Source organism: Asterias rubens, chromosome 14 (genome assembly GCF_902459465.1).
Source record: "Asterias rubens chromosome 14, eAstRub1.3, whole genome shotgun sequence".
NCBI classification, from domain to species: Eukaryota; Metazoa; Echinodermata; class Asteroidea; order Forcipulatida; family Asteriidae; genus Asterias; species Asterias rubens.
In genome coordinates, this window is record NC_047075.1 from 9548138 (window position 1) to 9571644 (window position 23507).

General features: G+C 38.5%; 1 protein-coding gene across 1 annotated transcript; it reads right to left on the reverse strand.

Annotated features, from left to right (window-relative positions):
* Positions 1-1994: 1994 nt before the first annotated feature.
* Positions 1995-13572, reverse strand: LOC117299709. Its single transcript, XM_033783264.1, has 7 exons — positions 13115-13572; positions 11800-11926; positions 8737-8810; positions 7857-8003; positions 6123-6237; positions 4567-4639; positions 1995-3099 (listed from the first exon to the last, which is right to left on the reverse strand). Exons 1-7 carry the CDS (start codon positions 13135-13137, stop codon positions 2960-2962), a joined length of 699 nt encoding a protein of 232 aa, XP_033639155.1. The 5' UTR covers positions 13138-13572; the 3' UTR covers positions 1995-2959.
* Positions 13573-23507: the final 9935 nt, after the last annotated feature.

The following is a 23507-nucleotide window of genomic DNA, read 5'->3' on the forward strand; positions in this document are numbered from 1 at the left end:
ACCTATGGACAGACAAACAACATAAAATACTATACGAAAGAAAGAAAACACAAGACAGACTAGACAAACAGAAATACACGACAGAGGCTAATATTTGATGGTGAGTAAGTTAACAATATACTTAAATAAACCTATGAATAAGCATCAAGAAGTTTTTTTTTTTTTTTTTTTTCTTGTGAATGCAGGAAGAGTGATTGAAGATTTAATTGAGTTAACTCAAATTATTCCAAGACATAACGCCACGTTTCGATCAGTATGCTCCAAACATAGTGCACGCTCAAACTTGCTCTAATTTGTTGCAACACACAAAGCATCGTCCCTTGACGTCAACGTATTATCAAATTAACGTGCGTCATCAGCGGCAGAAGTGTTTCTAGTTTTTTTGTTTGGCTGTTTTTCTCTCTCGATAACTACAAGCAGTTTCCAAAAGTATAAATAATATCAAAATTACATGAAACAAAAAAAACAAACAAATCATAAACAAGTTTGGGGGCTGTCAGGTTAAACATCGCTCATGTAACTTAATTATAGCTGTCTTGAATATATACATATAAAAATAGTTCTTTAAAAATTATTTTAAATCAAACTTTTTGAATCGGTAAAAGTAAGACTTTCCGAGGTAATATAGCTTGTCTATGTTTACGAATCAATAATATGTTTATAATACTTCAATCTTTTCATCGTGTTAATTTTTTGTATTTAAGATTATTATAATCATTCAACAACTTAATATATACATTTTTCGAATTCTATAATTGCATCAATAAATCTGTGATTAATAATTCGCTTTAAAAATGTAATTTTATTTGAATTGTTTTATTAAAGGGACACATTGCCTTGGATCGGTTAAGTTGGTCTATGGAAAGGTTTTGAAACCAATAGGAGACTTTCCAACGCTAGGCGGCAGCAGACATACCGGGTAAATTTCCATTGTTTACGTAGTTCTGAACTTGCGCATAATTCTGAGAACAATGGATTTACCCGGTAAGTCTGCTGCCCTCTATCGTCCCAGAAAGTCTCCCATTGTTATAACATGGATATGGTTACACAGTTGTTTTAAAAGCATAATATAATGATCCACACAAATATGCCTCGAAATTGCAGGGTTTTCTTTTTACGTCTTTTAAAACCCGGACTTGAATGCGGCTGGTCAGAAACACAGAGTTCGAGTCCAGTGGTCTTCATGGCTCGGCTAAGACAACTCACAATATTTAAATCTGCATATTTGCGTCTGGTTCACTGTGTCTCATATAGTGATCATTCTACTAGTTACATTTTACATTTTTACATACATTTTGTTCAATAGATTTTTTGTAATTATAAGTGTATGTACATTTTTGCAAAATGAAAATAATTATATAATAATATGTTTAAAACTTCAAAATTTCACAATTTAAAACATGATACCTTGGCTATTTAAAGACAGTGGGTACTATTGGTAACTGTCAAAGACCAGTCTTCTCACTTGGTGTATATCAACATATTCCTTGAATAATAATATGTTCAAAACTTCAAAATTTCACAATTTAAAACATGATACCTTGGCTATTTAAAGACAGTGGGTACTATTGGTAACTGTCAAAGACCAGTCTTCTCACTTGGTGTATATCAACATATTCCTTGAATAATAATATGTTCAAAACTTCAAAATTTCACAAGTTAAAACATGATACCTTGGCTATTTAAAGACAGTGGGTACTATTGGTAACTGTCAAAGACCAGTCTTCTCACTTGGTGTATATCAACATTATTCCTTAAATAAGAAACATGTAAAAATTTGAGCGCGGTTGCTCGTTGGAGTTGCGAGATGAAAGAAAAAAACACCCATGTCACACGAAGCTGTGTGCTTTTAGATGGTTGATTTCGAGCCCTCAAATTCTAAACTTCAGGTCTCGAAATCAAATTCGTGGAAAATTACCTCTCTCGTGAAGACTACGTCACTTCAGAGGGAGCTGTTTCTCACATTGTTTTATACTATCAACCTCTCACCAGTACTCGTTACCAAGTGAGGTTTTATGCCGATAATTATTTTGACTATGTACCAATAGTGTCCACTGCCTTTAAGTTAAATGACCCAAGTTATTCAATGAGGCACACCCAGTTTTGTAGCCAAAGTAAATACGGAGCTTTTTGGTAATACTAAAAAACAATATTCAATTCTAATTTCCAAATTACAAACTGCATATTATTGATGAGAATTATTGAAACAAATGTTATGTATAAGATGAGATTTGCACACTCTAAGCTAAAGTAACTTGTTTACCAGTGTTGTAGGTCTGGAGACCAGTTTTGCCAGTCTCAGGTCTCGGTACCCTGTGGTCTCTGAGTTTTTGTGGTCAAACCCAAAAATTCTTTTTCCGTATTTTTTGTTTAAATTTGTTTTTTTTTCCGCAAGTCGCCTAACACACAAGGCCTGCAGGCCACTTCAAGGTGTGGGCTACAATCAATTTTTTTTTCAAGGGGCCTTTGCCACTACTCCTGGGGCTGAGACAGGGTTATACCCCCTTTAAAGTCAAAACCCTTTTGATCTCTGGCTGTGCTCCGGTTCTATGGGTTGATGTGGCTGGCTGCCTAAGGCGCCCTTGCATGCCCGCTTCTCGAAACATGTTGTAGCCGCGTCCATTGTGATTAAGCTCTGAACTGTGAGTAAGGATGATTAGCCTCCCAAATTATTATTACAGTCTTTATCTTTAAGTTCGCGCTAATCCTCCAATCAGATTTGCAGAATGGACTGGTGATATAAACCGAAGTTGCATGACTAATATCACTACCTCTATCTTGTTGGTTCTATGTCACACGCCAAGTTTGCTTGAAGACAAATATGTTATCACACACGCGCTCGTGGAAAAACGGAAAAATGTAGCACGTCTGCATCCCATACCAAAACGCAGAAACGCTATATTTTTCGGTATTCCAATCGCGCTTGTGTGATAACTTAAAATATACGGATAACGGCTCTTTACCCATCAAACGTGTCTGGATTTGGAGATTTGTAATCTGCCGGTGTGTACATGACGTCAGTTCTGATTGCGTACTTCTTTCCTTTCTTCAGTAGCGACCCTTCATGGTAGATACGATGCTCAAAGATAAGAACACGCCCTGAAATGAATCAATATTTAATTTTTATAAAATGAAAACATAATGGTATTTATAATACTACTTAAAGGCACTGGACACCGGTGGTAATTACTCAAAAAAATTGTTAGCGTAAAAACTTACTTGGTAATGAGCAATGGAGAGCTGTTAATAGTATAGAAATATTGAGTGGCTCAGAGTAGAATGGAACAGTCAAAATACCGAGCGATAATATTCCTTCCATTCCATGAATTAAAGCCACTCAATATTTGTTTTATATAACTGACATAATATCCTTGTCATTTGATGTATTTTAAATCATAACATTATGAAAAATCACACAAATTACTGACAACCAAAAATCATATAGCGCCGCGGTAGTGGCAACAATGCACAAATCGGATCACAACCTTTTGCACAGGTGCTCATTTGTTTTAGCAGCGGCGCGGCGGCGCTGTACTGCTCAAAAACATTGGGAACAAGGATGATCCTAACTGTTGAATGGGAAATGCTATTCCCCATGGGCGAATAGGTCTTTTTGATCACCGGTGCAGATTGGAGTAATAGTGAATGTCACGTGAAGTAAGTTCAACCAATCAAATGACAAAGATCTGATTCTGTATGTCAGTTATATAATATAAACATTGTGAGAAAAGACTCCCTGTGAAGTAGCGTAGTTTTTTAAAAAGAAGAAACTTCTCACTAAAAATTTGAAATTGAATTCAAGACCTCAGCTCATCTCTCGAATTCAAGCAACTTAAAACACACAACTTGTGTGATAGGAGTGTTTTTTTCTTACGTTATTCTCTCGCAACTTCGACGACCAATTGAGTCCAAATATTTTCACAAGTTTGTTATTTGTGCATAGTATATATGTTGAGATACACCAAGTGACATTTACCAATAGTGTCCAGTGCCTGTGAAGGGTCTGTTTACATTTGGACATGACCCTTGTAGTGTATTTCGCGTGGGATGGTAGACACACACTGCGCAAAGGAGCTGCCATACTGGAAAAACGTTTTATTAACTATACCTGGGAATGCAGGTCATGGTGTGACCTTTGACATGAGCTGTATGCAAAGTAGACAGTACTTAATATTTATGAGCTGGGTGTAACCAAGTGGGCCAAAGCAAATATATCACAACCCTGAAAACTGATGGCAATGCAATGTACTTTGTAAGAAGCCTGTTTTGTACAGGATTCATTTTAAAATCCCGTTGTTGACATTTAAAGCTCTTCATGGTCTTTCTCCAAAGTACATACAGGATCTTGTTTCCATCCGGAAAGTATCTTCTTATAAACTTAGGTCAGGGAATAATGGTATTTTCTTGGAGTATCCTTCTGGTAAAATGATGACTACATTTGGTGATAGGGCTTTTTCTGTGGCAACATGTCCCTTTAATAGTCGCAAGAAGCAACACTAGTCGCCCCAGTCGCCCAGGCCTACAGTTTGTATTTTACATGTTTTTAAACCTATGGAATGAACTCACCTGTTTTGGGAACGCACTCGACTCTCTCAAATTCATCCATGGAGAGAAACGTTGTACTGCCTCCTTGAAAACCCTGTCAATAAAAATACGTCACGTTTAAAGTCACTGGTCACTATTGGCAATTACTCAAATTAATTGTCAGTATATTAACTTACTTGGTAACAAACAATTGAGAGCTGTTGATAGTAAAAAACATTGTGAGAAACGGGTCCCTCTGTAGTAACGTAGTTTTTGAGAAAGAAGTAATTTCTCACTAAAATATTTCAATTGAATTCTATACATCAGGCATCTAATTAGTGCCGGGCGAAAAATGAAATTTTGTTATTCGGATATCGCTGGCCAACTATCCGAAATAACCGCTTTTTTGCCGCTAGAGGGCGCTGTTCGTTTGTGAATGAGATCTTATGGGCGGATCGGTATTAGTTTTAGACAGTGTCACTCGGTTCATTCATAAAAATGACCGGATCTAATTTAAAGATGGCGATTTGCTTTTTCTTTTGATCGTGATTGACTCTACGTGAAGGAAAACTTTTGTAATCTTTGAACAAATTACGTGAGAAATGTCATTGTTTTAACTCTTCACGGAGGTGAGCATAGTTAAATACTTAATTTATGCTGTTTTATGCTGTCTTAATAGAAGTTTCATAAGGATTCAGACAAAACATTCATATCAGTTGTCGCCCGACGTCCGCGGATCTTCGAATATTAAAGAATATCCGGTTACTCGGTTTTACAGAATTATCCGGTTTGTAAATAGGTATTCGCGCCCTATGCGGATATCCGGTTAAGAAAAAAAAGGCATTCGCGGTTACGGATAGGAAAACCTATTCGCCATTAACCGGATATTCGAATAATTCGCCAAAGGCCTACATCTAATAGCACACACTTGTGGAATCAGGTTTTTTTTCTTCATTATCTTCTCGCAATTTCAACGACCAATTGAGTTAAAATTTTCACAGGTTTGTCATTTTATGCATTTATTAGGATACACCAACTGAGGTGATTGGTCTTTGACAATTACCACAAGTGTTCAGCTCCTTAAGTATAGATTATAAAAAGCTCTAATGTATAAAACAAGACCCTGATTCGACAATCGACTCATTTTGCTTCATAAATAAATGAACACCGGCTTAAAGGAACACGTTATCTTTGATCAAAGTTGGTTACGGTAAAGCGTTTGAAACCGTTTGTTATGAAATGCCAATGGGTAGTTAGGTAATTTTAGAAAGTAGAAAATAATGAGCCACACAAACATGCCTCGAAATTGCACGATTTTCCGTTTAAGATGCGAAAGAACATGGTCGGCCATTTTGTGGAGTCAAAATTTGACTCCATAAATTGGCCCCATAAATTTGCCCGCGTGTTAGTTCGCAACGTAAAAAGAAAATCGTGCAATTTAGAGTAACACTTGTGTGGATCGTTATATTCCACTTTTAAAATATCTTTCTAACCATAATGTATTTCATAACAAACGGGTTCAAATGCTTTTCAAAGACCAACTCGACCGATCCAAGGCAACATGTTCCTTTAATGTGAAACAAGCTGCATTACATTACCTCATTCAGATAGATTTGTACGGTGATGAGAGAAGCTTCACCGTTGTCTCGTTGATAAATGCCGTCATGATGCGGCTTAAAGTATTCTCCAGGGACATAGCGGAGAAATCGGAGTCTGCGAAATAAAAACAAAAAGTGATGAAGCTGAGTATGACAAAGTTGAAAGGCATGGACACTATTGGTAATTACTCAAAACAATTGTTAGTATAAAAACTTCTTTGGTAACAAGCAATGGAGAGCTTATGATAGTATAAAAGCTTGTAAGAAACAAGCACCCTCTGAAGTAATGTAGTTTTTGAGAAGGAGGTAATTTCTCACTCGAATAATAACAGATTTCAGCTTAAGCCTTTTATTAGGCATCTGAAAGCACACAAAAGTAGCTAAGCACAATAAAATGTTGCTTAACAGGAATAAGGTTACCAGCCAAACTAACATGTCACATGTACAATTTTTGACTGGTAACCTGCTCATTATGCGTAGCAGAAAATTGTTTACCAATATTTTCTGCCTTTAAAGGCAGTGGACACTATTGGTAATTGTCAAAGACTAGCCTTCACAGTTGGTGTATCTCAACATGCATAAAATAACAAACCTGTGAAAATTTGAGCTCAATCGGTCATCAAACTTGCGAGATAATAATGAAAGAAAAAACACCCTTGTCACACGAAGTTGTGTGCGTTTAGATGGTTGATTTCGAGACCTCAAGTTCTAAATCTGAGGTCTCGAAATCAAATTCGTGGAAAATTACTTCTTTTCTCAAAAACTATGTCACTTCAGAGGGAGCCGTTTCCCACAATGTTTTATACACTCGACCTCTCCCCATCACTCGTCACCAAGAAAGGTTTTATGCTAACAATTATTTTGAGTAATTACCAATAGTGTCCACTGCCTTTAAGCATCTCTATGAAATTGGGCCCAGATCTTGAGCCCTACACCACTGATAAGCCCAGTTCATACTTCCTGCGAATGCGAAGCCAGTTTTGGTGACGCAACAATCAGTATGCACTCCCTTTCCACACGAAGGATTCACAGTAAGTATGAACCAGGCTAAATAGTAGTCTTTCCATACCACACATGTCTATGGTACTCAGTGCTTGAACAAACAGGAACCTTAGACAGAATGTAGCAGGTTCTTTTACATGCATTACACAACACACAGGACCAACAGCTTTATGTCCCATCCTAGGGGCGCAGCAATAATGGCTAAGTGTCTGGCTCAGGGACACAAGTGTCAAGACCGGGACTCGAACCCACACTCTGATGCTGAACAGAAACACAAGAGCATCTATTTGCTCGGCTACGCGCCAGGCCATCCTTTCAGTGTAGAGTCAGTACTGCTCAAACAGCAACACTACACAGCAAAGTTGATATGGACACAACTGACTGTGCAATGCCTCAAACCCCATAACCCAAGAAAGAGTTCAACTTTAGTGAATACAAGGCAAGATTGTGACAGTGGATTGAGTAGAGCATTCCTTTTTATAGACCTCTTCGGATGTTCTTCATTTTGTTACTAACCTTTCGTTCAACATGTTCAAAGCTAATTTCGTGCTGCCGAATTTCCCCATGGTCTGTGGAATCATCTCCGTAAACGCTATTTGTTTGCATTCCACTAGAGCGCGTGTGATAACGTAGATTATCTTCAAGCAAACTCGGCGCATGACATAACACACAAGGCGCAGGTAGTGATATGGGCAGTCAAAATGGGTTTATATCCAACTTTTTGTTACTAACCTTTCGTTCAATGCTATTTTCGTGCTGCCGAATTTCCCCATGGTCTGCGGAATGAACTCTGTAATCCTTTCCCAAAATGCATGAGCTATCTCTTCAGAATCAATAATACACCGGAAGTTGTTGCGAACATTAGGCATCAGCTTCTGCCTAAAAAGGTAATAAATAGACAAACAAAGAAAATAAATGATACAAACTGTTCTAGCAATGCAAAGGTCGAGGGTTCAAATCCCCCTCGAGTGATTTGCCTTGGGTTGTCTTTTTCACCGGCTCGAAAAGAACTGATTGTGCTCAATACACTGGTGTAATAAGGATACAACAAAATTATATTCTTTATCCCATTGCAAAACTAACCTCTTTTACTATTCTTTGATACTACATTTTGTAAACAAGGTGATTTAGCTAATAGACCTAGTAAGACAATCCTGTGTTGTAATGTTGAATTTTATTTTAAATGATTTTCATCAAATAAGCAATTTGAAACTTGCAAAGTAAGGTAGATTTGAATAATGTTTGGTAAAATGACTTGCTTAGTCACAAGTTACCGCCTAAAATTTGAAATAGTTTTCCAAGTTTTTGAGTTGAACACAGCAAAAGTCTGAACTTGATAACTTAGACTGGACCATTCCACATGCCTAAGAGGGGAGTCAGGTCCCACATCTTGGCATATTTTTTTTAAGGGGGGCTGAAAAATATCTGCACTCATATCGGGAGTAAATGGTCAAAAACATACTATCCAAATTACATTTTGAAAAAACCCAAAAAACAAAAACACAAGTCTGGGAACTGACCCCCTCTTAGTTATGGAATTTTCCAGTTTAGGATATCAATGAACGACTCCTTCAGGGGAGGGGTTAAATAAAGATCAAGGTTGAACTCTCACCTTCCCATACCAATATTGACAAGGGCTTGCTCGTAGCCTCGTTCCTCAGACACACGGATAAGCTCATCACATTCCTGTAGGTTTTCGGGAGGAAAAATTGAGGCATTGCTTAAAGGGGCACTGTCCACGACCACATGATCACAGCGAGTCTGTGGCAAAACATTAAATTCTGAACTCTCACCCAAAATCACTCCCATGGATGATGGCAACTTTAAAGTATGATGGGATTTGATCCACACAAGGGCAAAGTTCAGAGCTACATGTAAACAGCGCTCACTCTTTACAGTCAGTGGTCCGTTGGCCAAATAAGGGAATCAATGTGTGGTGAAGAGGTTAAATAGTGGTTTAATCCCAACGAGGCCTGGACCGGTCCTTGATAATTTTACCGAGTCGAAGTCGAGTTAAATTATAAATAACCAGGCCTCGGGGGGTTTAAACCACTAGTTAAAAACCGATTCAACACACTTTGATTCCCATTCATAATTACCTTTTCGTTCAACAACATCAACACTTATGGTCAAAAAGTAAAATAAATGCAAAAACTATAATTGTTCAATGATTTCTTTCAACACAACACCCCTCCAGCTATGAAATGGTAAAGCCCTCCGCCGCCCTCGGGTAAACAACTCCTTAAAGGAAATGCTGTGCGCGTTGCGCGTATCGCGTGATGTGGCACAACTGTTTCAGTCGTTGCTCTCGACCAATAGGAATAAAAAAAAACTGTCTTATAAGATCAGGTGCAAGCTCGCATGTCACACCCATGGGTCAACACTTTTTACTGGACAAGCCAAAATTCACTCCAAATGGTTTTACTGGCTAGTTCAGAGTTGAAATGCATCCCTGTTTTCATTTAAAATACGGATGAGTGAAAAACTTACTCTGTCAAACCATGGAGGAAGGAAGAGAAGGAGCTCCAACGAAGGGACTTCAAAAGTCGAACCTGTGGTACCGCGGTTGCTTAACGACACCTCGTAATCACCCACATACCTTATACAGACAATGGGCGACCTGGCGTATGTGAGTTTGCGCGTGCGCACTTGGTTCTTCACTGAACTATGTCGTATGAATATAATACAGAAGAAAAGAATTTTTTTTTGAGACCTGACAAAAACTGTGCACACTTTCGCCCCCAAATCGAAAAACAATTGAATACCAACCACCCTCATGTGCTAACACCCAAATTTTGAACCACCGCTAGCTACCGAAATTTACAAAAGAAATGTAAAAATATGCCGTAATGTTTCCGTGAAACACCACAAACGTTAAATGAAAACATGTATATTCACATGTCTTGTCTCCAATGATTCGACTTAACACGAAGGCAACGGCGCAGTCTGGCGCTACCACACCTTCTGAACAAAGAGATCTAATCCTGCTCGTTAATCGGCCGTCCAGCTGGAGGTCTCCTATCTTTTTCCACTGGTCAGACAGGGGCATTGTCAGGGTAATCTTTTGTTACTCTGCGGTTTTGCAGGTCGTTCGAGCTCCTTCTCTTCCTTCCTCCATGGTCAAACCAATTATTAAGTACGATGACACAAATGCAGCGCAGCACTAAAATGTGATGGAGTATTAACAAAAAGACAAGTCTTCTCACTTGTTGTATCTCAACATATTCATTAAATATCAAACCTCTGAAAATTTGAGCTCAATTGGTCGTCAGAGTTGCGAGATAATAATGGAAGAAAAAACACCCTTGTAACACGAAGTTTGGACTTTCAAACACTTGATTTCGGAACTCAAATTCTAAACTTGAGGTCTCGAAATCAAATTCGTGGAAAATTACTTCTTTCTCGAAAACTACTTTACTTCAGAGGGAGCCGTTTCTCACAATGTTTTACACTATCAACCTCTCCCCATTACTCATACCAAGTGAGGTTTTCTGCTATTAATTATTTAGGGAATAACAGTGCGAGTACCCGGTCTTTACTGCGTGGTAATGACCGAGTTGGCGCTGTTGACCGAGCCGGAGGCGAGGTTCGTTAACAGCGCCAGCCACCAACCAAGGTCTTTACTGCGTGGTAATGACCACGTTGGTGGCTGGTGCTGTTAACGGACCAAGCCGGAGGCGAGGTCCATTAACAGCGCCAGCCACCAACCAAGGTCATTACCATGCAGTGAAGACCGGGTACTCGCACTGTTATTCCCATTAATAAATACCTTTTTTAGCGAATTAAACGGCTAAAATTGTCTAAATTTTGTGACTTTTCTCTCGGCGGTACTTCCAGACATGTTCAGGGGCCATTTTTGAGCTTTTGATGGTTCCCATCTCTTTCGTGCGTTAATCACATTAATGATCTTTGAGACCAGTGACTCTTTTAAATAATGATCTGTTCAGTGCCTTCACTGGGGTCAAAGGAGGCAAGTGATTGGATGATAGCTGTTCCTTGTGCATTAAAACGCGCGCATGAGCTCGGCGTCAGTTTATACGCGCGCACATGTTACACAAAATTGACACATTTTCAGCGCGCGTACGCGTAAGTGCGCGAAGTTGCAATGAAACTTACAGGGATATAAATGAGCGTGCGATACAGTGAAACGCGCAAGGTTTACACAATGTATGCTGATTTAGTGGCCACTTATTCGCTATTTTCCAAAGCCGGTCTTTATACCACCGTTAACACTCCCACATGTGACCGGGTTTTGACCAATCAGAGACTTAAAACCGTCCAAGGTATTTATTAATTTGAGTTATTACCAATAGTGTCCACTGCCTTTAATGGAAATCATTTAAAGGCAGTGGACACTATTGGTAATTACTCAACAAAATTAATTATCTAAAATAATTATTAGCATGAGGTTGATAGTATAACACATTGTGAGACACGGCTCCCTCTGAAGTGCCATGGTTTTTGAGATAGAAGTAATTTTCCACGAATTTGATTTTTTGAGACCTCAGATTTAGAACTTGAGGTCTTGAAATCAACCATCTAAACGCTAAATGTTTTTTTCTTTCATTATTATCTCGCAAGTCCGATGACTGATTGAGCTCAAATTTTCACAGGTTTGTTATTTTAACTATGTGGAGGCTAGTCTTTGACAATTACCAATAGTCGCCACAATTACCTCCTTGGTGAAGACATTGTCCAGTGTGAATGCAAGTTTCTGTCCTTCCTTATAGCCAGGTGGTATGATATCGGTCTTCACTGGGACTGGCCACTCTGATGAGCTTTTTGATAACACCTGTAAAGTTCTGAATAATAAAGAAACAATAGGAAAAATGTTGATTACTATTATAGAGCACCCTCCTCATCACCCAAAGCCCTTGTGTTTACGTTTACGTTGGTTACTCGGCAGAATCCTTAAAAGCCATTGGACACTTTCGGTAAACGGTACTGTCTAAGGCCCACACTTCGTGTATCACAACTTCTATAGGCCTATAAAATAACAAACCTGTGATAATTTAGGCTCAATCGGTCATCGGAGTCGGGAGAAAATAACAGGAAAACCCACCCTTGTTTCCGCACGTTTCGCTGTGTCATGACATGTGTTTACTAGGCTATAAATCCGTAATTCTCGTTGTCGAGAATTGATAATTGTTTCAATGTTTTCTCAACAAATAAAGCATTTCATGGAATACTATTTCATGAGAAGTCGTTTACTTTAACCTTCTGTAAACCCTGTAAGTTATTTGTAAATTTGTGAACTTTTATTTTTTGTTTCTGTTCCGAAAGTGTATAATGGCTTTAAGTGAGGACGTTAGGCCAAGGTAGCGTGATTGTTGATGTAGTGTGCAGATCGGATCGGACACAAAAGTGCCATTAGAAATTTCAAAAAAATAAAACTGAAGAAACTGAAGGTGATGAAGACAATACAACTGGAACTGAACTGGTGCTACTGCTAGACAAAGTGCAAGTAAAACTGGGCTGCTGCTAGTATAATAGACTTGATGCAACTCCTCCCCTAACATTGCCTAACGGACTCTAAGGTTGGGGCGGCCAACACCACAACTGGGAGCGAGTTCGACTTCAGAAAATGCACTGTAAATTATAAGAATCGGATAACTTTCCGTATGGCGCCACCACTTTTTCACTCATTTTTACAAAAAGGGATATATCAATCAGGTAAATTAGATACTATATTATTTTATTTCGAATAAAAAAGTGGTGGCGCCATATGGAAACTTTTCCTAAGAATCAAATACCTGAGCAAACAGCCACCCCCCCCCAAAAAAAAAAAAAAATAGTGGGGCTATATTCATTATTATTGTGTGCGTTCGTTTAGCTTCCCTTGGTCGACCCTGGTGTGTGGTGGGTTTTTTTCCAGGACGAACGTGGGTAATTATCTGCACACGTTCGTCCTGGAAAAAAAACCGCCACACACCGGGGTCGACCCAGAGAAGCTAAACGAACGCACCCAATGTATTTATATTATTGCCTACCTAGTTAGACTGGCCTTCTCCATTTTAACTCCGTTCTGCTTGGCTGTCACAATGTACAAAGACACGTTTATTATTGACTGTCGGTGTCACTACTCACTGCACTAGTCTATATTGGCAGGATATACTGGCTGAGTACGAAATACAACCAGTGAAGACAAACTGCCTGCTGTGTAGTAACAGTAGTGTACTGTAGTAGGCAGTGTAGGCCTATTTTTGCAGGAACCAAAACTGGCCCAAAGACAAAAAAACGGAACGGGTGTGTGTTGACTTCTCTTCTCTTCTGGCATTACGAGTTGAACTGTCACATTCTTTTAACCATTTCGAAACGTACGGAAATAACCTATGTCGTCACATTTTAACATTTCACACGTACGCCATGATTTAGATGATGACTAAATTGTAAACATTGCATTTCTTTCATAAACTTGTACACACAGCGCACCCGAAACTAAACGTGCACTACTGAGCTGACGTTGTTATTGATGATGTCACCATAGACTTGTGGACAAGTCTCTCACGCGTCTTTACTGATTTTATTACTGCTGCAGCTAGCAGCATGCTGACCACTGCCCCCCCCCCCCCCCCCCCGGCCCCCTTCTTGTTGACGTAGTCGTGAGAGCAGAGCACTCATATCTACAGCGGAACGCCACTCTCACGGGAATTAATATAGTTGCAAAATAAAACAGTTAGGCTTTCATAACGGCGACAAACAACGACTTAGTAACAAGTCTAATGTGAAACCTGCAGACAAATTCAACTTGAACAAGTCTGTTGCTGTCGTCGATTGGGGACCGACGCGGTGGGGAAAACAACTTAAATTTAGATAAGCCTCGGCGTTTGCAAAGAAACAGGAAACTCAGATTTTTAATAGACTGGTTTTATGTCTAAAGCGAATTTTCATTTACAAACACAAAATAATATTGTATTGAATAATCATTGTTACAATACTTTTGTGATGAGTAGCGCCCGTGGGTTTGCGGTCCAATTAGACTCAGCCTGAACATCACGTCACACCAAGCAATAACTGGCCAGAGAGTGGCCTAGGTAGGTCAATCCTCGTCCATCTTCACCTTTCACCTAGATTCATATTTGGACCAATCAAAACACAGAGCTCGATAGGGAAAGTTTGCGTCACTGCACCTGTCCATGACATCAATGTATCCAATGAAATCGCTAGCTGAAAAACAACCTCCTAGCAGATAAAGACAGACAGACAGTGGATCAGTCCGGGGTTGGACTTTGAATGCCGACGCCTTTATTTGCTTTTATTTTGAAGGGGATGTATGCGATGGGATGTCGCGAATAACCTAGTCTCTATAGTCAAGGCGCACGCGGTACCCCCAGATGTCAAGCACGAACCCCAGGTATAACGATTGAAAAAAAATAAGTTGTTTGCGCCTTGATTAACGGCTACGAACAACCCGGATCTGATCACGCATGTGCCTGTAGTAGTAGACCAGCCAAACTTTAAAAAGTGCTCTAGAAAAAAAAAAAAACATAGTTTGTTAATGGCTAGCATCCATGGTAGATGTATGGATCATGGGCTCGGGAAGACGATTAGGGTGGATGCCCAGCTTGATTTTGAATTTTAAGGTCATTTGGGGGTAAAAAGGTCAAAAAAGGTCAAAAATCAATATTTTCATAATTTATGTCAAATTTATTCACATTTGATAGATCTATCCATGAAATGTGTTTTTAACTTTATGTTGATACTAGAAACCTATGTAATTAACGTATAAACTTTGACCTTGTGCACAAATGTATAGCAAAACGAAGTGTAAAAGTGTGATTATCTTGAAAAGGGTACATTTTGAGTACACCAATTGTTTTTGCACTCCCCATCCTCATTGGTGCATTTATTGGTTTCAAATAACTTTTTTTGAAAGGTGAATATACCCAGGCAGTTTTTGAGAAAAAATAATAATTCAAATACCACCTTCATGTGGGGTCTTACCGACTTATTTTAAGGTCAAAGTTTCAAATAAAGCAAAAAATTAGCATTTTTGAAATTTTCACAAAATTTGATTCCAAGTGATAGACCTATCCATAAAATGTATTTTTACGTTAATGTTGATATGCCAAACGTATGTAATTAACGAATAAACTTTGACCTTGTACACAAACGTATAGCAAAGCAAAACGTGAAAGTGTGATTATCTTGAAAGTGTAAATTTCTAGTATACCAGCTTTTTTTGCACTCAATGGTGCAGTTATGTGTTTCAAACAACTTTTTTTTTGAAAGGTTAATGTACCCAGGCAGTTTTTGAAAAAAGAAATTACTCAAATACCACCTTCGTGTAAGGTCATATTGAGGTCAAAAAAAGCCAAAAATGTCAAAATTTAATTTTTTTTAATTTTTTCGCCAAATTTTACCCCAGGCGGCAGATCTATCCATAAAAAATAATTTCATCATCAAAATGACATGCCAAGTCTGTGAAATTATGAGTTAATCCTTTGTCTTGTACACAACGTATAGGAAAATTAAATCTTCAATTGCAATTTTCTCAAAAAGTGCGTATCTTGAGCAGTGTTTTTGCACTTTCTATCCCAGCAATGCATATAAATGTTTGAAAACAACTTTTTTTGTGAAAGGTCAATATACCAAGGCAGTTTTAGTTTAAACTAAATTCATATTACACCTTCCTCATTGGTAAATTGAAACAAGAAATGCGTATGCTGATTCATGCAATTAGTTTGATATAGTAGTTGTATAGTTTGACGTGCTCAAAAAATGCATGTTTGTATCAAAGTTATTTCAACACTCCCAATCTTTCCAAGTACATGTATGCAGTTAAATACACAACTTTTATTAGTGAATTAACAAAGTTGAACATTCTTTTTGCAGTAAAATTTTGTTTTTTCCTAGGTAGGCCTATACATTGTAGCTACGATGGGGGGTATGGGGTATCGTGCAGTGGAACATTGTATACTTTCTTATCTGGAGTGCCATTAGTCAAAGCTAACTTCAGAGCTACATGTAACCAGGCACACCAAAACCAATACAGCCTGACATACTTTTATGCCAAGTTTCTTTGATGAAAGAATTCTCACTACTCTTCAGGCACTAGCAGACCGCAATGACAATCTCATCACTTTGATCAATCAGTTTGTGGACATAACACAGGTCAGAAACATACCATCATCACAGTTGCCCGGCCACTATACACTTCAGGAAGAAATGAACTTAGACGGGCAAGTCCAAAGTTTGAGATTTAAATCTTTTTTAAGGGAGGACTACGTCTGCTTAAACAAATTCAACAAGCACTCTAGAAATCCAAACTCCCGACTGTGGTCTCATTACATTGTGATGGTGGAGATTGAGATCCAGGACTCGGAAAGACAGATACTTGATCACCAATCTGGAAGCTTTTTCCGTAATGCTGCCGTCCCCATCATCTATGACCACAGTAACTTTGATCGATATGGATGTGTTCATCTGGCAGATATGAAACTCCTCAAGAAGACAGAGATGTTGATGATGTTTAGAAGCTTTCATAACAAACAGTAAGATTTGATGTGTTCCGACTAAACCCAACCTTGGCGAAGAAGATGACACAGACTCTGATATTGTTAGAGAGATACCACTGGTATCTTTGACAACAAAAGACATTGCACCAGTTGCTGTGGTAAAGTGATCTTCTAACAACTCCAAATCATGAAACGCAGTATATAATAACCATCTGGAAGCACCGTCTGCTTCAAGAAACTGATGGTTTTAGTGACGCCCTGAAGAAAACATTGCGCAAAAACTTTCTCTGATCTGTACAATGCAAATGTTTCAAACAAACGAATTATGTACGGTACAAAAGCCTATCAAAACGGACAGAAAGTTACTGCAACAATTGCTCAATGCTGCCACTGGAACCTACAACCTGGTCTTGATCGCTAGATTGGAGAGGGCTCCACCAAGGCAGTGACACAGTCGAAGAGAATGGGAAAGAAAAAGCCAATTCGAAAGTTCATCGATAGACCGGGGTTCCACACCTATACACGTCAGGTATGGGCTATTGAACAAACCTGATCTCAAGTTCTTGTCAGACGTTTTTGTAGAAAGGGCAAGGGTCTACTGGAAAGATGAGGAATAGTACAGGCGGGGGTTCCTTTATGTTACGGAAGCCATGGTCCTTTAGGAGAGATGACGTTTTGAGGACACCTTAGCAGGCTCACACCCGGTTGATGCTCCATGCATAGAGGCAGTCAATGAAGGATAAGAGTGATTTGCAGGTGGAGAAATGTCACATTTGTGTGTTCAAAAGCGTCAGAAACTTGGAAATAAATGCACATTAGTTATCCGATAGGTGCAGTAACTGAGAGACTTGCCAAGCTTACATGCTCTTAAATGATGCAACACAGCCTCTCCTACATGACCATTGGGAAAAGCAAGTCTCCGAAAAGCAAAGTTAATATGTGTCAAGGGAATCGGCAGTTAAGGAGAACTTGCTCTCATTGAGCAGTTTGGTAACACTACCTTGTGCACCTTGGTATAAAATCATCAACCTTGTCAGGCTCCAACTCTTTGATAAATAAGGCGAAGAAGTGTCTGGAGATGTTACCGCCAACAAGAGATGCACTGAAACTTCACACAGCATAAACTAGGAATACATGGACGTCTCATCTCTCACACTGACACAGACACACATGAGCTTAAAAGAAAGAATGGGGTTACCTGGAAGACTACCCCTATCTCAGATGCTTGATTTGAGCTAGTTTTATTAAGGTGCAAATCAAAGGGCACCAAGTCAAACTGTAAAACTATGTCAAACTGTTCTGCGTGAATAGCATACAAGTACCTTTTTGTTTCATTTTACCACATAAGAAAGTCTGATATGATTTTTTTTAATGCCTTGGTATATTGACCTTTCAAAAAAAAAGTTGTTTTCAAACAATTATATGCATTGCTGGGATAGGAAGTGCAAAACACCGTATTGTGCTCAAGATACGCACTTTTTGAGAAAATTGCAATTTAAGATTAAATTTTCCTACACGTTTGTGTACAAGACAAAAGATTAACTCATAATTTCACAGACTTGGCATGAAACTATATTAAATGGATAGATCTGCCGCCTGGGGTAAAATTAGGCGCAGAAAGTCAAAAAAATTAAATTTTGACATTTTTGGCACTTTTTGACCTCAAAATGACCTTACACGAAGGTGGTATTTGATTTTTTTTTTTTTTTTTTAAACTGCCTGGGTACATTAACCTTTCCCAAAAAATTTGTTTGAAACATATATATGCACCAATGAGCTGGGGAGTGCCAAAAAATGCTGGTATACTAAAAATGTACACTTTTCAAGATAATCACACTTTTACGTTTTGCTTTTGTATACGTTTGTGTACAAGGTCAAAGTTTATCCGTTAATTACATACGTTTGTCATATAAACATGAACGTAAAAATACATGTTATTGATAGATCTATCACTTGGGGTCAAATTTTGTGAAAATTTAAAAAATGCAAAATTTTTGCCTTATTTGAAATTTTGACCTTAAAATGAGTCGGTAAGACCCCCACATGAAGGTGGTATTTGAATTATTTTTTTTTCTCAAAAACTGCCTGGGTATATTTACCTTTCAAAAAAAGTTGTTTGAAACCAATATATGCACCAATGAGGATGGGGAGTGCAAAAACAATTGGTGTACTCAAAATGTACCCTTTTCAAGATAATCACACTTTTACACTTCGTTTTGCTATACATTTGTGCACAAGGTCAAAGTTTATACGTTAATTACATAGGTTTGTAGTATCAACATAAAGTTAAAAATACATTTCATGGATAGATCTATCAAATGTGAATAAATTTGACACAAATTTTGAAAATATTGATTTTTGACCTTTTTTTACCTTTTTACCCCAAAATGACCTTAAAATTCAAAATCAAGCTGGGCATCCACCCTAATCGTCTTCCCGAGCCCATGATCCATACATCTAGCATGGATGCCATCAGCCATTAACAAACTATGCCGTCCAAAGTGTAATTTCACACTTTGGCTGGCCTACTATAGATAGAGAAAAACATTCACGTCAAGGTTTTTACACAGTGCCATGCTTTGGGGGAAGTAGCCGCGCGCAGTTTTTGAGATAGAGAGGTTAATTTCTCACTCAAAAGTTGCAAGACTACATTACTGAAGCCCTTTATTTGGCATAACATGAAATGCTCAAAAAGTAATGCAACAAGGCTGTCTTTTCGTTCATTATTTTTTTGCAACTTCGATACAACCAATTATGAGTCAAAATGTTCACAGACTTGGGAGAATACTGGTCTTTGACTATGACCAAAGATGTCCAGTGCCTCCAAATAATTATCGAAAAGTTCAGTTGAGTTCACCACGCACATGGCCGTCGGATCATTGCCACATCCCTCATGGTGAAATGCAATGTCAACAAACATCTGGTTGTTTTACTTGACGGCTATTTTTAGAGAGTTATTTCGCCCGGGCCGTCTGACCAGTAGGGTGTTTTTGTGCCGAGGTTATTGCTCCTGCCTACCAACGCGCAACTAACTCTGCGTGCGTCCAGGGGTGGATTTCACAAAGGTAGTCCTAACTTAGGACTAGTCCTAGGCAATGCTAAGAGATAGGACTAGTCCTAAGGTAGGACTGCCTTTGTGAAATCCACCCTTGTTCCCTAGTTTTGGTTTCAAGCCTGTGGTGTTTAATCGTCATGTAATGAATAAATAAAGAGGGCGCTATTTATGTTCACCGATATAAAAACAGAATTAGAATTGCCATCCTCAAAAATGAGTTTTTCTTAGGATTCCGTTTTTTTTTTTTTTAATTGATTTTTGGAAAACAGATTTCCCAAATTGAAAAGCACCACGAACTGCACCAATGTCCAGGGGAAACTGTTAAGTGCAGGGTGAGGACTGAAAATATTGTGAATTGGGTTGTGTGTGACGCCTTGAAATCAAGACTAGTTTTCCAGCCCCGCTGCTAGACTTCCGACCCGGTCTGAAAATAAAACAAAATAACACGAGAAGCCTTAAACATGTGATATGAAATTGTGAATAAATTATCTTAAAATGGACCTCTAAATCGAAACCTGAGATGAGTTCCTTGGACGTGTACGTGCATGAAGAGGAATGTCCTATCCGCAGCAGGGCTGGCTTTCACCCTAATTAAATTATTATTTTAAAACAAATTTCTCATAATGGTTTGGGTAACATCTTGATCCATCTGTGCTATTCTGTATTTGTAGGCCGTTATCAAAAGTGTAGTATCACTTAATTGTCAATTATTATTAAATACAAATGGTTTTGTATTTTTTACTTGTTATTGGTTTAACTGTACATTTTTAACAATAGCAATGCATGAGATGGCTATCATGAGCGTTATGCACTAACAACTATCATGTATAGGGGTTAAAGGCAGTGAACACTAATTACTCAAAATAATTATATCATAAAACCTTTCTTGATTATGAGTAATGGGGAGAGGTTGATAGTATAAAACATTGTGAGAAACGGCTCCCTCATAAAGTGACAGAGATTTCGAGAGAGAAGTAATTTTCCACGAAATTGATTTCGAGACCTCAAGTTTAGAATAATGAGGTCTCGAAATCAAGCATCAGAAAGCACACAACTTTGTGTGACAATGGTGTTTTTTTCTTTCATTATTATCTTCGACACTTCGACGACCGATTGAGCTCAAATTTTCACAGGTTTGTTATTTTGTGCGTATGTTGAGATACACCAAGTGAGAATTACCAATAGTGTCCACTGTCTTTAAAGACACCGGACACTGCCTATTTTCAATTGCACTTATAAAACAAATTAGTTTCTGTTTATTGCTTTATGATAAATTTTTGTTGTATTATTAATTGCATTGCTTTACTTTCTAACGCGCTGTGGTCTAAATGAAATGGCGCTATATAAAAAACCATCGCATTGTATTTTATTGTTTTATTGTATGGTTTTGTATTGATACTATTGGTAATGCATTCAAGTATTTTTTTATTTTTTTTATTTTTTATAATGCGCCATGTCTGTCTAAAAGACACTGCTGGCGCAGGAGAGATGCCGAAGCCAGAATGCAAAGAATTTAGTTAAACACACAAATAAGTTTTCAAATGGGTTTTGAAGCTGGAATATGTAGTGAGTTGTCGGAGTTTAGGGGGGGAGTTCGTTCCTTAGTGATGGGCTAGAGTGTGAGAAGGAGCCGGCTCCCCATGAATGGCGTGTGCGTGGAATGTTTAGAAGTTTGGTGGACGATGATCTGAGGTGCCTGGGTGGAGCATGAAGATGTAGCAGGTTCTTGATGTATGTTGGTGCCGTGCCCTGGAGAGACTTTGTATTGTATTGTACTGTTTTGTATTTGAGTAATACAATTATTGTAAAACTCCAGTCTTCTCACTCGGTGTATCTCAACATCATGCATAAAATAAATAAAACTGTGAAAATTTGAGCTCATTTGGCATCGAGATAACAATGGAACAAAAAAAAACAACCTTATCACACGCAGATGTGAGCTTTCAGACGTAAGTTGATTTCGAGACCTCATCTTATTCCGAGGTCTCGAAATCAAATTCGTGGACAATTATTTCTTTCTCGGAAACTACGTCACTTCAGAGGGAGCCGTTTCTCACAATGTTCTTTTGCTATCAACCTCTCCCCATTACTCGTTACCAAATAAGATTTTATGCTAATATTTTTTTTGTTAGTATACCACTATAGTGTCCACTGCCTTTAACCCGTGTCTTTCTGGTCCACAAATCATGCCCCTTGTTTACAGTCTTGTGAGATACTGGATGAAGCATCCTTCGTTTTCTCACCAGAAAGAATATCAAAATAACATTTTTTTTTTAGTATAAAAAAAAAAACGCAATAGAAATGATTACGTTTATTTTATTGATTTATTTTTGAAATAGTGTTGAAAGCATATATAGTCCAGCTGCTAAGGCCCATATGTGGACAAATTGTGCACTTTGTGGTAAAAGCATGAAACTTCCTGCAGTTGTTATATACACCCTAAAGATCATTTTAAGACTTGGACCCATCTTGGATCTCACCCATTTTAGGGGTGGGGCTACGTTTTAAGAAAGTGGGGGGTAACAAATTTAATATGTCAGTTTTGACTATTTGAAAAAATATTCTGCTCATTTTTTTAGACTAAAATACATGATAACAGTTCAATAATTGTTTGAAAATTATTAACTGTCTTGAATTCTGCCCATTTTGTGGGCGGAGTCAAATTTTTAAGAAAGAAGGGGGGTAAAAAATATAATAATGTTAATTTTGACTAAATTTGCTTTTCTCTGCTAATTTTTTTTAGACTAAAATACATAATAACAGTAAAATAGTTATTTAAATAGTCTTTATTCCTGCCCCTTTTGTGGGGGGAGTCACATTTTTTAGAAAGTGGGGATAAAATAAAACATGCCATTCTAGCCCCTTGATTGTTGTACTGATGCATGCAAAACCATGTAAATACATGTATAGACATTTAATTACAATATGTCTACATTTTCAGTATGCACTGAATAATTGTTTGCAGTAACAGTGTTTACAATTTACTCACAGCACTTCTTTGCTCCCTCTTGAGAGTAAACGATTGGGTGCTAAACAAATCGAACCAGCAGTGATGCCTTGATATTGAGTATTCTTATACAGTTTTTGCCTCTCCAAATTCCCACAAGAGCTCATTCGAACTGATGATGTGGCCCGACTCTACCTATCAGCCCCCAAAATGCTATACAGATACCTCAACCAGCAATACCCAAGCATCAAGTTCACCATGTTCACAATGGGACAAGGGCAGTCTGGCAATAGCTGTCTAGATGCCTGATCCCCACCACAAAGAAACAAGACAACACCCTCCACCACAGTTTCCAATGAAAAATAACCAACATTGACCGTTGTACACCAGTTCTTCTTCCATTACCCTAGCATCTAAACACACCCTCTTGTTCAAGGTTCCGACAACTTGTGTCTCTGGTGTTCAATATATAGGACAGGATAGCCTTTGTCGGAGTTGTGAGTTGGTCTGTTGGAGTTGTGGGTTTGCCAGTCTGAGTGATTCAACGCCGCCTTTCTGCTTTCTTTTGTCATGTCGCTCGCCTGGCTGACAACACCCCAGCTAAAAAGGCTCTTCGCATCGCCAGCAACTCCAGGGGAGGCCTAGCACCAGCTCCTGGCTGGAAAATATCCAGAGGCCGTCCAAGATCATCTTGGGGTAAACAACTGCCTGGCCTATTGAAATCGACCACAAAGCTCTATAGGACGTGGACACAGGAGATCGGTGCGACTGACCCTTGCTGTCTCTGCAGTTGATTAATTGAGTCAGAGTGAAGAGAATTGGCTAGTTGGAGTGACGAGTTAGTGCGGAATCGGTTCAGGAGGTACATTTTACCATTGGGAAGGTCTATCCCCGGGAACTGGATGGTGCGATCCTATTTCATC